Consider the following 14,009-nt stretch of genomic DNA (forward strand, 5'->3'; position numbering starts at 1 on the left):
ACTCCAGTGTCCTTGCCTGGGAAATCCCGTGGACAGAGGGGCCTGGTGGGCTGCAGTCCATGGGGTCTCGAAGAGTCAGACATGACTTAGTGACTAAACGACGACAGTGATTCATATGAATTTTTTAATAAGACCCCAGAATTAAATGGCTTTGATGCTTTCAAACCACTGCTAGATGTATGACAAATGCAAATTTAAAAATTTTCAAATTTAGCAGATTTTTGGTACTTTAATCTGTAATATCTTAATAGAAGTTTCTTGTCTGTGCAGTTCTCAGAATACACATTTTTGCTACCATTGCGATTTTAGAGTCTACTGAATGCCCACCCCATGCTTGAATTTCAAAGCCCTTCCAAATAAGAAGGCTGATTTCTTTTGAAGTAAATGTATCTTTACAATCAACAAAGAGTAAGGGAAACATTTTCTGAGGTCTGCTGTTATAAGGCCCAGAATGTAATGGATTATGAGTAATTTTGACAGCTATCTTCCTCACTCATTTCATATAGAGTCACACTCCTTTAGTTGACTTCTGTGTTGTTCTCATCCATTTAAAAACACCCCAAAACCTCATTAGAAGTTTCATATCATCATCTAATTCATGTCAAATACAGCCTACAATGTTTTGAGGAGGAGCGAGTTAAAATATTGACGTCAGCACTAGATAGGCTAGTATGTCCGGTAAACATGTAATTAATCAAAGTTATGCTGAAACCCTAACACATATTGAAACTCTAGTTGAATGTCTCTTTTGTTGTTAATTTTTTTATTTTTTTACTGATAGCAAAAGAGCCAGATTTCTGAAGATCCTGAGAATGTAAGAGGGCACTTAACTGTATGGATACTTTCCTTGTTAACACAGATTGATTACAGATTAAAATGCTTATTGATACACTCAAATACTAACTGCATAATCTGACCTTGAGATATTGTTCTTAATATTTCTGTGCATGTGGCTTTCAAAGCAGTTACATTTGAATCCTGAAGAAATTGTATGTAATGACTAAGTTCTGTAAACCCATTTGTCTAACACACAGGCACATGTTTGTTCTATAAAGAATTTTGGCAAAAAGACAAGAATTATGTCTGGGGGCCCAACCTACTTCATTTAATTCATAAGGCCTCTAGTTTTAATAGAATTCTTCCAAAATATATGATAGCTGACCGAAACATAAAACATATTAGATGAAGTTGTCACAGAAATTCTGGGGTAAAATTTCCCCAAGTTTCATTTATTCCCATTAGAATAAAGGAACACGAGTCCCAGACTGATTGCCTTTTGTGTGAGCACCTGCTGCTGGCCAATGGCTGCCAGTGCGGCTGACAAGAAATTCGACTTCCAGTTTGTTGGGTCAGTGTTTCCCCTAGTTGGTGAAGCTGGAGGCAAGCATTCTTCAGTGAGGACACTGTGTTTTAAATGTATTATTCTTAAATGTGTAATTGGAGGATAATTGCTTCACAATGTTGTGCTGGTTTCTGCTGTACAACAAGGTGAATCAGCTGTAAGTGTACATATATCCCGTCCCTCTAAATTTATTATTCTTGAAGTGAGATTTTTTTCTAGTAGCAGTGCCACAAGGTATGGAGATGTTTTTTTTTTTTTTTCTTCCTCCCTCTCTTTATTATCAAACACCCAATTCAGGTCTTACCAGAGTGGCTCAGAAGCGATCTTACCAGAGTACTTAAAAGCATGGCCTCATGGCGCACCCTGCCGGCCAAGATGCCAATTGAAAAAAACCTGAAAGCTTCTTCCTCTTCTGATTGACCACCACAAGAGAAAGAGATTAAAACAAAGGATTTTTCTTCCCAGCAGCTGAAATAGACAACTCAAGACTGAATTTTTTTTTAAAGCCTCCGTTCCAAAGGGTTCCTTTTTGTGCAGCTACTTCAGTGATCTGGGTCTCTTCTCTGCTCCCAAAGTAGGCTCCTTCTGCTGCATCCAGAGTCAGTCTGCATGAGGCCTCCCTCCTGCCTCTCCTGTGCGCTTCTCGCAGAGCTTTGGCTTTCCCTCTCAACTCCCCCACCCTCCATGGCCCCAGGACGCTCCTCTTGGGATACTGTATCCTGGTCTAAGAAAGTAATAATCCTAAAAGCAGGGTGGGCCTATCCAGCCAAGCATTTCTGTGACATACAGGGAAGGACAGGGAGGCAGCTTGCTAGTTCCTTTTGCTGATGGCTGGCCAAGTGCAGTGCAGAGCCCAGATCGTCCGTGGGCACTCTCTCACCAGTCGGGAGACACCCAGAGGATCTCGGAATGGGGAGAAGATCACGTTCAGTGGGTATTTGCTTTTTATCTGGAAGTAGTAGCGACTTTTTGGGCTCCCCTGGTGGCTCAGACAGTAAAGAACCTGCCTGCAATGCGGGAGACCTGGGTTCGATCCCTGAGTCGGGACGATCCCCTGGAGAAGGGAACGTGTACCCACTCTGGTGTTCTTGGGGCTTCCCTGGTGGGACGTGACCTTTTACCCAGAGGACACTGAACTCTGTGTCAAGAGAAGAAAGGTACTGTTGCCTTTGCTTCTTCCTGTTAATTTTGCACTTCTGTTCTTGCAACTGTGACCCCAATTATTAAAATGTAGATCTGGATGAGATTCTTTTTTTGTGAAAGCAGGTAAATTGAACAGCCTCTGTCTAAGGCACATCTGGGGCTTCCCAGGTGGCACAGTGGTAAAGAATCCACCTGCCAATGCAGGAGATGCGGGTTCGATCCCTGGATCGGGGAGATCCTCTGGAGGAGGCAGTGGCAACCCACTCCAGTATTCTTGCCTGGGAAATACCATGGACAGAGGAGCCTGGTGGGCTACACATTCATAGGGTCACAAACATTGGAACATGACTCAGCAACTGAGCCTACACACACAAGGCACATATAGATGAAGGGGACTCTCCAAACAATTAAGTTTCTTATTTTTATTTCATTATTTTGTTGAGTGTATAGACTGAAAGAAGCGAAGAATTTTTACAGAAAATTTTTTGTTTACTTTGAAAATATTCTATGATGGTTTTTTATACCTGGTTCATAAGCAAACTGACCCCTTGAATGCATTGAAATCCTTAGAGTACCCCTGGAGTGAGTAAAGATATTTATAGCATAAAAGATTCTACTTTCTGCTTAAGCTTTGCCCTGCTTTCTGTCACTTTAGGGTTTGTTGTCTTTTCCCTTATATTGTCCAGACAGAGCTATCCAACTAGTTAAAACCACAGAATAACCAGAAACTGCCGGGGGAAGGTCTGTCGACAGGTTTTATCAGTTGATTACATTGCTAACCTCTTCAGTTGGAGAGGTGAGTGGGAAAAGAGGTCCATTCAGACTGATCTAGATGATTTCAAGTTGATTAAGATTCTGCCACACTTAAGACTGTTAGAAAGAGATGGCCCTCTGGGTTCTGCATCAGGTTCCATCAAAATCTGAGGTTTTAAAACATGTGAGGATCTTACTGGCTCTTTTTGCATGGAGTTGAAACTCTTGCCTTTCTGTTGAGTCACCATGTTTCTTAGGTCTGAGCTGAGGCAAAATGATTGTTTTAGGATTAAGAGTATGAGCCCCTTCCCAGTTCCAGCTAAACTTTTCTCCTGCTTTGAGCTCCAGGGATGGAGGCTCTCAAGCATAACTGTCACTGAATTTTCTCTTTTAAATCTAATCCCCTTCCTCTTTTTTTCCTTGTGACACTCTTTGGAAAGCCCACTTTAATGGCTCCTCACCTGTCATGTATGGGAATGTTGCTAAGAATCCCAGATCCTTCTCATTCATCTCAGCCAGCACCACTGGTGTGGTTTCCTTAGCTCCAGTTCCTAGGCTTCCTTTGTTAGGTTTAATACTTGACCCTTGCTCACATCAAATTGTATGCAGAAGTACAGAGATCTGTGCTAGGAACTTACCAACCAGATGTAGACTCATGACATTAATCTTGTCCATATTTGGGTGATGGATGTCCAGTTTGAGGGCCAATCTACTTTTTTAAGTCACTGAGTCAGTTACATACACATTAATGTCAAGTAGCTGTTGCGGGGAGGAGGGAAAATGATAGATTAGAGGAATATTAACTATTCTAATTTGTGCTGATAAACTTCACTTATCAATATAACTTATATTTGGCTGCATGCATCTGACACTTTTCATCTTGCCTCACGTGTTTTCCATGTTTTCTTTCTCAGTAGACTAGCTCATGCCCCCTGCCCACCTCATCCTCTCGTCCATAGTGTTCATCGTCACCCCCCACCTCTCCATCTCAGCCCACCCTCACCCTTCTCCATCACCCTTTCTGTTCACCCTTTGGCGGAAGGTACTGGTGGCTCAGCCTGCATGCCGCGCCCTTCTCCTCCTGTGCTGGCATGTCACGGTGGCACCGTTGTGTTTCTTCCTCTTCCTTTTTACTAACAGACGCAGACCAAACTGGAGCATGCCCGCATTAAGGAGCTTGAACAGAGCCTGCTCTTTGAAAAGACCAAAGCTGACAAACTCCAGAGGGAGTTAGAAGACACTAGGGTAATGGTTTTCACTATTTAACGAAGCCGATCCATGTTTGTGAACGATGGACCCCGCGGGTGACGGGCCCTGCAGTTGGCCTACAGCCCTGACCCAGTGGTTCGACTTGAGTCTGCGGGTCCTGGTACCGCCCAGGTCCTCATGGGTGTAGGCTGATGGGTGGGCCCAGGTGCTTTACGTCGAACCTTTTGTCCAAGGTGAAGATTCATTCCTTTGGTTAATTTGGCCAAAATCATCATCTAAGGTCTGCAGCTATGCAGACTGCATGGACAGCTACAGCTGCATTTGCGGGTCTTTGTATGAATACCAGGAAATAACCTTTCTCCTGTTTGCCACCAGCAGTCAATTGTCCTCTTGTTCTCATATTCCTAGTGGGTTTTCGAAGTAATTTTTTTGTTATTGTTTTACTTTAGCTCTCTTTTTCTGCCTTCTTCCCTGACCTCTTGGGTGAAGAGAATGGAAAACATTGGCTCCTTTTAAAGAGAGTTAAAGATTTTCACCCCAATTTTTTTTTTTCCCTTGGCACCTGATCTCTTTGTATTTCTGTTACCCAGTAGGTTAAATTCTCAGTGGTCAGGAGGGAAAAGTGTGTTGGGAACAGAATGACTTCTGCCAACCCCCAGCTCACAGTGTTTGGCCCTAGGAGGCAGTGCATTAGTCATGTGTTCACTTGAAAAATGAAAAAAGTGACATTTCTTTATATATACACTATTCCCAGCACTTTACAAATGTTAACTTAGTCTCACCACAGTCCCACGAGGGAGGTAGTAGCATTGTCCCCATTTTACAGATGAGTGACACTGAGGCACTGAGAGGTTAACTAATATTCCCAGCTCACACAGCTAATAGAGATAGTGGGGCCAGGATTTGCATTTGGGCCATTTGACCCCAAAGTCTGTGCTCTTAACCACTACAGGATGGAGTCTGTCTATTACAGAAGTCGTTTTGTGCTAAAAGATTTAAGAACTAATCTGAGTCACATATAAGAAAACATGTATGTATGTATACCTTTTAAATCCTGAATTTGACTGTCAGTAGCTAAATCACCAAGATCCTTAATTTTAAAATTTCAAAAATTATTGTCTCTAATCAAATTTGGTATCCTGATTTTTTTTCTTTTGAATTATTAGTGTTTGTAAAAAATTCTCTTCTCAAGAAATCATTAATCTAAAAAAATCTAGAAAATCAAGTCATTTTTCTTCTCTAAGTCATAAGTTTTTTATTTTTTAAGAAGAAAGAAAATGTTCTCAGTTGGCCTCAAAACTAAAGATGTCTTCTGTGTATTTGGTAAGGAAAAAAATCCTGGTAATTTGGTGCCAGGCATTTGTTACCTGAGAGTCAGACTTGATCTGGGAAATACAAGGGACTGATAGGGAGACTGAGCCCCTGTGGTGTGGCTGGCTACTGAAGCAAGGGTTTTTGTTTTTGTTTTTTTTAACTTCTGAAGTGCTCTCCTATACAGCTTTGTCAGCAAACAATTTTTTTTTTTTAATTTTCTGTGGATAAGAAAGCATCCATTCACAGCACGATTTATTCAAGTATTTCAGATTCAAACTGTTGCCTTTCTGTAACAGTCCTGTTGATCCTCACTCTCGATCTGCCAAGTATGGAACTAACTACTGACCCATATAAATTTCCCATCACCCACATTCCTTTTTGGGAAGTGCTGTAAAATTTCTCTAAGCCAGTAAGCCCAGTTTATAAACAGTGTGCTTGGTGCTGTAGAGACATTAGCAAGAATAAGAAACAGTAACCTGACTTTTATGGTGGGAAAGGCAGACACAGATAGTTTCGCCCCGGGGCAGATTTGGGGAAATAAAAAATAGAAGTGCTGTGAAAATGCTCCACAATCAAATTATTATTTTCCCTCATTTTTTACTTGGCATTTCCTTAGTTTGACTGTTTTGTTGTGACTGATTAAGAATTAGTGCCCTGTTGGGTTCAATTTATTTGTATTATAGACATCGTAGCAATGGAGTTTAATAATGTACCTTATTTTGTGGTAACAAGCTCTCTGAGTCCTCACCTCCCCACCTCCACCCCAGGAAAAGCTAAGTCAATGAATTACCATCTTTCAAATACCTACAATCCTGAAACACAATTACAGCCAGCTCTGAAATGTCCAGTGACTTGATCATGCAGTCTTGGGAGTCCCAAGTGCTTTATTTTCTTGTTCATGGTCAACCCTTTAGTCTTTATCCACCTCACAGCCTGTGTTTGGGCCAAGGGGCTGAAGGACGCATACATCCATTGCCTCCTGTCCTGTTAAAGGCAGTGAGGGAACGAGCCTTCACCCTGCAGGACATTTGATCTGTGGAATTTGGGACTCACTGATGTCTTGAAATCATTCAAGATCCCCTTCTATTTCCCAGGTTAGCCCAATAAATAATTTTTATGCCCGAAGCTACCATTTCCCACATTTTTTGTGCACCGAACTGATTGTCTATCAGACAACAGAGAGAAATAGCTTCCTAAGAATAAAAGGACGCAGGTTAGGAAGATGGTTTTCCTCATCCTGGGGTACAAGTTTAAATAACAGTAGATTCCCAGGTTCTGTCCCCAAGCTCAGGTAGAATCAGCGTGTGTGGGCCTGCGAACGCACATCCCTGGTGACTCGTGCACACACTAAGGTCAGAGAACCACTGGGTTAGGGCAGCGACACATGTACGCAAGACGGTGAACGATTACAAACTCTAAAAGGGGGAGGGATTCTGTGTAAGATTCTTACGTATCATTGCAGGTAAGTAACCATTTTTTCCTTGTCCTTTCTTAAAAAAAAGTCTAGTCAATTTGTTCTTCTTTATCCACTTGAGGCTTTTTTTCTCCAGTTGTTGTGGTATTCACTGAAGCATTTCCTAGGTAATTTTATGCCAGTGCTACCCAATAGAATTATGACATGAGCCACAGATGTTTTATAATTTAAAAATTTCTGGTACCCACATTAACATGCGTAGGTTAAAAGGAACAGGTGAAATTAATAACATTTTATTTAAACCAATATATCCAAACTATTATCATTTCATCATATAATCAGCATAAGAAATTGTTAACAAGATATGTTCTGTTTTTCCCCAAGTCGTCATTATTTGATGTATATGTGACTCTCACAGCCTCGTTTCAAGTGCTGAGTAGCTGTATGTGGCTCATGGCCGCTAACTGGACAGCACACTTCCGTAAAGTCACTGCCAACAGATAGAGAAGCGTTTATACCCCTTGGGTAGAGTAGGCAAAACAAAGATTCTTCTTCCAGAAGGCAAATATATAAGAACTTTGAAAGGTGCTGTTTATATTAACTAACTATAGTTAATGGGTACTCTTCTTGATTTAAGGTTCTTTAGAGGGAAAAGAGTTATTTGGGGGGTGAGTTAAGCTCAATAAAATTCAGTTTTATTTTCCTTTAGCATCTCAAAATGGTCAAAAGTTTGCCAAAGGCTGTAATTGGACTATATTTTGAATTGGAGTGTCTAGAACCAGGCTTAAGCCACAGTCAGGCCTGGATTGACACATAGACATTCTCGGTGGCTTGACTGGTGCCTGAGATGGGGTAGTCCCTAAAGATCTCCAAGGTTAGAGAAAATCATCAGTGATTCATCCTTTAAATGGTCTCTTCTTTCTCCTTGACTGCTGCTAACTAGGTGGCCACGGTGTCAGAAAAGTCCCGCATCATGGAACTCGAAAAAGACCTCGCATTGCGAGTGCAGGAGGTAGCTGAGCTGCGGAGGCGGCTGGAGTCCAATAAGCCAGCTGGGGATGTGGACATGTCACTGTCCCTCTTGCAAGAGATCAGCGCTTTGCAGGAGAAGTTAGAAGCCACCCATAGTGACCACCAGAAAGAAGTCGCTTCTCTGAAGGAGCATTTTGGAGCCCGGGAAGAAATGCATCAGAAGGAGTTAAAGGTTTTGCAGGCCGCCACAGAGAAGCTTTCCAAAGAGAATGAGTCCCTGAAAAGCAAGCTCGACCATGCCAACAAGGAGAATTCAGACGTGATCGCCCTGTGGAAGTCTAAGCTGGAGACAGCCATCGCGTCCCACCAGCAGGCCATGGAGGAGCTGAAGGTGTCCTTCAGCAAGGGGGTCGGCACCGAGACAGCTGAATTCGCCGAGTTAAAAACGCAGATAGAGAAAATGAGACTGGACTACCAGCAGGAAATAGAAAATCTGCAGAACAAGCAAGACTCAGAAAGGTCTGCTCACACGAAAGAGCTCGAAGCCCTAAGGGCTAAGCTGATGCAGGTCATTAAAGAGAAGGAGAACAGTCTGGAAGCCATCCAGTCGAAGTTGGACAAAGCGGAAGAGCAGCACCTAGTGGAAATGGAGGACACCTTAAACAAACTGCAGGAAGCCGAGCTAAAGGTAAAGGAGCTAGAGGTGCTACAAGCCAAATGCAATGAGCAAACCAAGGTTATTGATCATTTTACATCACAGCTCAAGGCTGCCGAAGAAAAGCTCTCAGACCTTGATGCGCTTCAGAAAGCCAGCTCCGAAGGTAAATTGGAAATCGAGAACCTCAGACAGCAGCTTGAGGCAGCTGAGAAACAGATTAAAAACTTAGAGATTGAAAAGGATGCTGAAAGCAGCAAGGTTTGTAGCAACATCCTCTGTCTTTTTTTTTTCCCTCCATTTCTTATCTTGCGTTGTACCTTATTTTTCAGTTGAGGTCATTCATCCTTCAAACTCCTGACTTAGTTAAAACTGGTGCTGACCTAATTTCCCATATGAGTGGAGTATCTTCTGAGCATCTTGAGTATGGTTTCATCTGAGGAGATTAGAGAAAATAATGACTCAGGGGTGTGGATAGATTCTGGTTTCCTCGTATCAGAATACTTTATTATTGGGTTGGCCAAACAGTTCATTCTTGTCTTTCCATTAACATCTTACGGAAAAACTTGAACTAACTTTTTGACCAACCTGATACTTTATCTCTGGACTTGCTGTGATCTCTTGTTTCAGCTTGATTCCAGTCTATAAACTCTTTTGAAAATAGAGAACTCCCCAAAATGATGGTGTTGAGGTAAATGAATTGAATATATAAGAAGCTTAAAAGATAATCTCATCCTTACCCATTGCCTGTCTGTTGAGTCATATGGAAGCTTCCCAGGTGGCTCAGTGGTAAAGAATGCATCTCCCAACACAAGAGACATAGGTTCAGTCCTTGGGTCAGATAGATCCCCTGTGGAAGGAAATGGCAACCCACCCCCTTATTCTTGCCTGGAAAATCCCATGGACAGAGGAGCCTGGTGGGCTATAGTCCATGGGGTCACAAAAGAGTCAGACCTGACTTAGTGACTAAATAACAAGAGTCACAGGTAAAACAGAATGTGAACTCTGAGTGCACTTGACTCTTGTAAATTAACATGCTATGATCAATAAGAGTCACAGCAAAATGAAGGTTAAGAGCCCGGATCCCTCCACATTGCTACTTATTCTCATTGGGGTTTTTTCCTACGTCCCAGTGAGAGCAAGGTCTATTCCTTGCTCTTTGGAGGATACACTGGACAAATGTGCTTTTGACCAAGGCATAGGAAATGATAAGAAACCTTTGCCAGCTACATTTCTTACTAACTAGCCTTGTTAAATGTCATAGTCATTTTTAACTGTTGTTCAAGGAAGGAATCCTCTTTCCCAGTCCTCCTGCCACTAGCTCAGGCACTGGCACTGATGCTGAATGTTCTGAGCTTTTTGTGGGAGAAGCTGCTCTATTGGCAAAGAAGGAAGGGTTGTGATGGTTAAATGGGGAGAGGTGAGGACAGACGAATGGCAAAGATTGCTAAGTAACCTTAGCCGAGGATGACAAGCCCAGAAAATTTTTCTCCAGTCTCCTCATTTGGTTTTAAACTACCAATCCAAACACAGAAGTTAAATTAATAAAGAATATGTAGCTAATGGTTGGTCTACTTTTTTACATGAAGATTCAGTGAAAGCCAATTTTTCTGATGGCTGTTGTCTAGTACATGTTTAAAGTTTTGTTTTACATGTTGAAAAACTTCAAGCATGTACAAAATACAGAAAATGAAATACAGTCACATGAATCTACTACCATTCCTATCTTACGGTCTTTAAAAATCCAGAAAGTGAAACTGCTCAACCGTCTCATTTAGAAAGTAAGCTGCTGGGACTTCCTGGGTGGTCCAGTGGTTAAGAATCTACCTGCCAATGCAGGAGACACGAGTTCGATCCCTGATCTGGGTACTTGAATCCGAAATGTTCCGGGGCAGCTAGGCCTGTGTGCCACAAAAAAGAAAAAAAAAATACAGTAAACATCTATATTTTCTGTTTTAGATCGTGCTGATAGTCCAGATTTAGGTATAGAAAAATACTGTATTTTGATTATTTAAAAATAGCCGTGGACAGTCTTATCTAGCTCTGGTTGTGTGACAAGTCATTGGCTTCTTAGAACTAAAAGCAACAACACTAAAATGACTTTTACCCATGCCTTTATTCCTTTCAGTTTTGTTTGCTTGTGTTGGTTTCTCATACATTTTTTCCATATTTGTCTTATGTTTTCTTTCTCATTCCTTTTTGTTTCCTTTGGTCCATTGGCTTCTGTACCCTGTAACTCTGTCTGGTAGGCTAGTAGCATCACCAAGGAGCTGCAGGGAAAAGAGCTAATGCTTAATAACCTTCAGGAAAACTTGAGTGAAGTCAGTCGAGTGAAAGAGGCTTTGGAAAAAGAACTGCAGACTTTGGTAAGTACCTGTCAGGAATCTGAATCTCAGGGTTTCTGGCCAATTTGAATCATTCCTGTTTTAAAAAAAACACACGAAAATTTCTATAAAGAAAGAAGTATGGCACCTATTTCCTTTCTTTTGCAAAGTATTGATTGGCTGATAATCAGGGGAATTGGATCAAACCCAAACTAGCAATAAAGGTAAGTATTGCTTTTTTTAGAATCTGTCCTTTGCCTCTGGTAATGCATTGACGTTTTGACATGTTGCTGACCACTTAGTTTCACTAAACACGGGGGCCTTCCAAGTTATGTTAGGTTTCATGTGTAGCTCTTGCCCTGTGCCTTGTCGTCCCTGCCCTGAGACAGCAAAGCCGGCAAGCTCCCTGGGTCACAGGCACCCTCCGTTAGCAAGGCAGTGATGTTTGTGTGTGCTCTGTCGTGTCCGACTCTCTGTGACCCCATGGACCGTAGCCCACCAGGCTCCTCTGTCCATGGGATGCTCTAGGCAAGAATGCTGGAATGGGAGGTCTTCATGTGCCTTCTTGCTTTCCACTTTTTATACCTCTGTGCTAATAGCAGTCGTGGGATAAAGGTGTTTTGATATTTTTTTGATTTAAATGCCAGTATTACATATTTCTACTTTTTAAAATGTTAATACGTAGTTAACTGCACTATTCATTATGATAGCTACCATCCACTTGGCTCTATAAATTTGAATTAATTAAAATTTAATAAAATATAAAATTCGAGACTTTCCTCATGGTCCAGTGGCTAAGACTCCACATTTCCTAATGCAGAGGGCCCAGGTTTGATCCCTGATCAGGGAACTAGATCCCATGTGTTCCAACTAAGAGTTTGCATGCTGCGACTAAGACCTAGTGCAGCCAAATAAATATTTTTAAAAATACAGAAAATTCAGTTCCTCCATTGTGCTAGTCACATTTTAAGGGCTTGATAACTCCACGTGGCCAGTGGCTGCCAACTGACCAACACTATCATTGTAGAGAGTTCTGATGAACCCCCAGTTTTGATGCATAGTATTTCAGGTACATTTTGAGAAAAGTTGGCCTGGAGATTACCATTTTTTAATATAGTGTCCTTTAAGAAAATGCATTTGGGGTGTCGTGCCATTTCTCTGCCCTCCTCCCCAAACTTTCAGGATGTCTTACTGTTTGTTTTTCAAGTTAGAGTATTTCTCTGTGTCCTCTGAAGAGAAAACATGCCTCCTGAAGTCTGGCCTTGGGAATAACGCAGGTGGACAACCTGTGGGCTTTGATGGGCTTGTGGTTTGTGAGCCCATTTTTTAAATCAAATATTCATTTAAAAATTCACTTGGTGTCTCTAGCTCAGAATTCATCTCAGGAGAATCAGGAGAGGGGTTTTATCCTGCCCTCCTGTCATATTTAGAAAAGATAGTGAGTGAGCGATGGACTTTTTAATGTAAAGTAGTTGACACAGATCTAGTTTCCAGATACTAGGTTCTAATTATTCTTAGATGTAAAACATGCAAGAACTCAGATCCCCAGACGTAGAAAACAAACTTACGGTTACCAAAGTGGAAAGGTGGGAGAAAGAGATAAGTTAGGAGCTTATCATTGTCATATACACATGACTATATAAAAAATAGATAACCAACAAGGACCTAGTATAGCACAGGGAGCTATACTCAATGTTTTGTAATAACCTATAAAAGAGTTTGAAAAAGAATAGATAGTTGTGTGTATATAACAGAATAACTTTGCTGTACACCTGAAACTAACATAGCATTATAAATCAACTAAACTTCCAAAAAAATATATTAAAAAAAAATTCTAAACCCTGTTTGCTGTCTCAGGCAGATTTCTGGAGCAGTTCTGCTACTTGAGGGTAGCAACATGCAGAAAAAGTATACATGTGGCACCACATGTACATACGCACATGTGCATGTACTGACATAAGTGTGCATATCCATACACATATACAGACATATGTGCATGCCCAGGCAGGCACACAGACACAAACCTCATTCACTCGTGTGCACACATGCATGGTACGCATATGGTAGTAATTGACACCTACATGTTTTAAGCATAGGTTAGCTTTAATGAAACAAAACTAGCAACAAAAAATAATGTTACGGTTATTGAAACTTTTTATAATTTGAGATCTGTCTATTCTGAATGTCTGATTGTTTTTCTTTAGAAAGAAAAGTTTGCTGATGCTTCAGAGGAGGCAGTCTCTTTTCAGAGAAGTATGCAAGGTACGTCTCACTAACATAAGAGCACTTTAGAGGAGGTCATGTCTTCAAGCGGGAGCCAGTCTTCAGCTCAAATAAAGTTCCTGCAGTGCATAGTAATACTACATTCCCTTGGCTTCTTAAAGCCTCAAATTCCAATTAATTCGTTTTATTTTTTTGTGAGCAGTATGAAATGTATACGGGTTTATTTTCAGTTTATCCCCTTCTACATTATACCTACTATTAGATGCCAATATGTCTAACACATTAAAATATTTCCACATAAAAGAAAAAATTGAAAGGCATCATCACTTCTCTTATACTATCACCAAGTCAACCAAGCTGTGTCAGCCTTCAGTCCATGCCTTCAGCCTCCTTTCCTCACCATCCTGAAGTCCCAACATGTTCTTAGTACTGGAAAGAGCCAACATCACCATCCAGACACAGCTTACCTTCCCAAACTGCTGTCACTTCTGCAGTCTAATCATTTCACCTGGAATCTATCCTGCCTTCTAGAAATATACAGTCCAGTTGTATTAAAAAACTCACCCCTGTCAAATATACCCAAGACACATTGAGTAAGAACAGGAGGTTACAAAATAGTATATACTCCATGGTTCCATTTATACAAACCTATGGGTGCCA

The 14,009-nt window shown here is 41.3% G+C and overlaps 1 protein-coding gene across 4 annotated transcripts in view; it reads left to right on the plus strand.

Moving 5' to 3' along the window:
- Window positions 1–14,009, plus strand: part of CLIP1 (CAP-Gly domain containing linker protein 1) — a 116,692-nt gene that overhangs the window by 57,901 nt on the left and 44,782 nt on the right. For 2 of the 4 annotated variants that reach the window (XM_070769483.1, XM_070769482.1), the window contains exons 9-11: window positions 8,119–9,063; window positions 11,052–11,168; window positions 13,331–13,388. In XM_070769483.1, coding sequence (XP_070625584.1) covers window positions 8,119–9,063; window positions 11,052–11,168; window positions 13,331–13,388 — 1,120 coding nt within the window. Of the gene's footprint in view, window positions 1–781; window positions 815–4,378; window positions 4,484–8,118; window positions 9,064–11,051; window positions 11,169–13,330; window positions 13,389–14,009 lie in introns of all 4 variants that reach the window. The other 2 variants (XM_070769480.1, XM_070769481.1) reach the window with 2 other exon arrangements.

This window comes from Bos indicus, chromosome 17, assembly GCF_029378745.1.
Source record: "Bos indicus isolate NIAB-ARS_2022 breed Sahiwal x Tharparkar chromosome 17, NIAB-ARS_B.indTharparkar_mat_pri_1.0, whole genome shotgun sequence".
NCBI classification, from domain to species: domain Eukaryota; kingdom Metazoa; phylum Chordata; class Mammalia; order Artiodactyla; family Bovidae; genus Bos; species Bos indicus.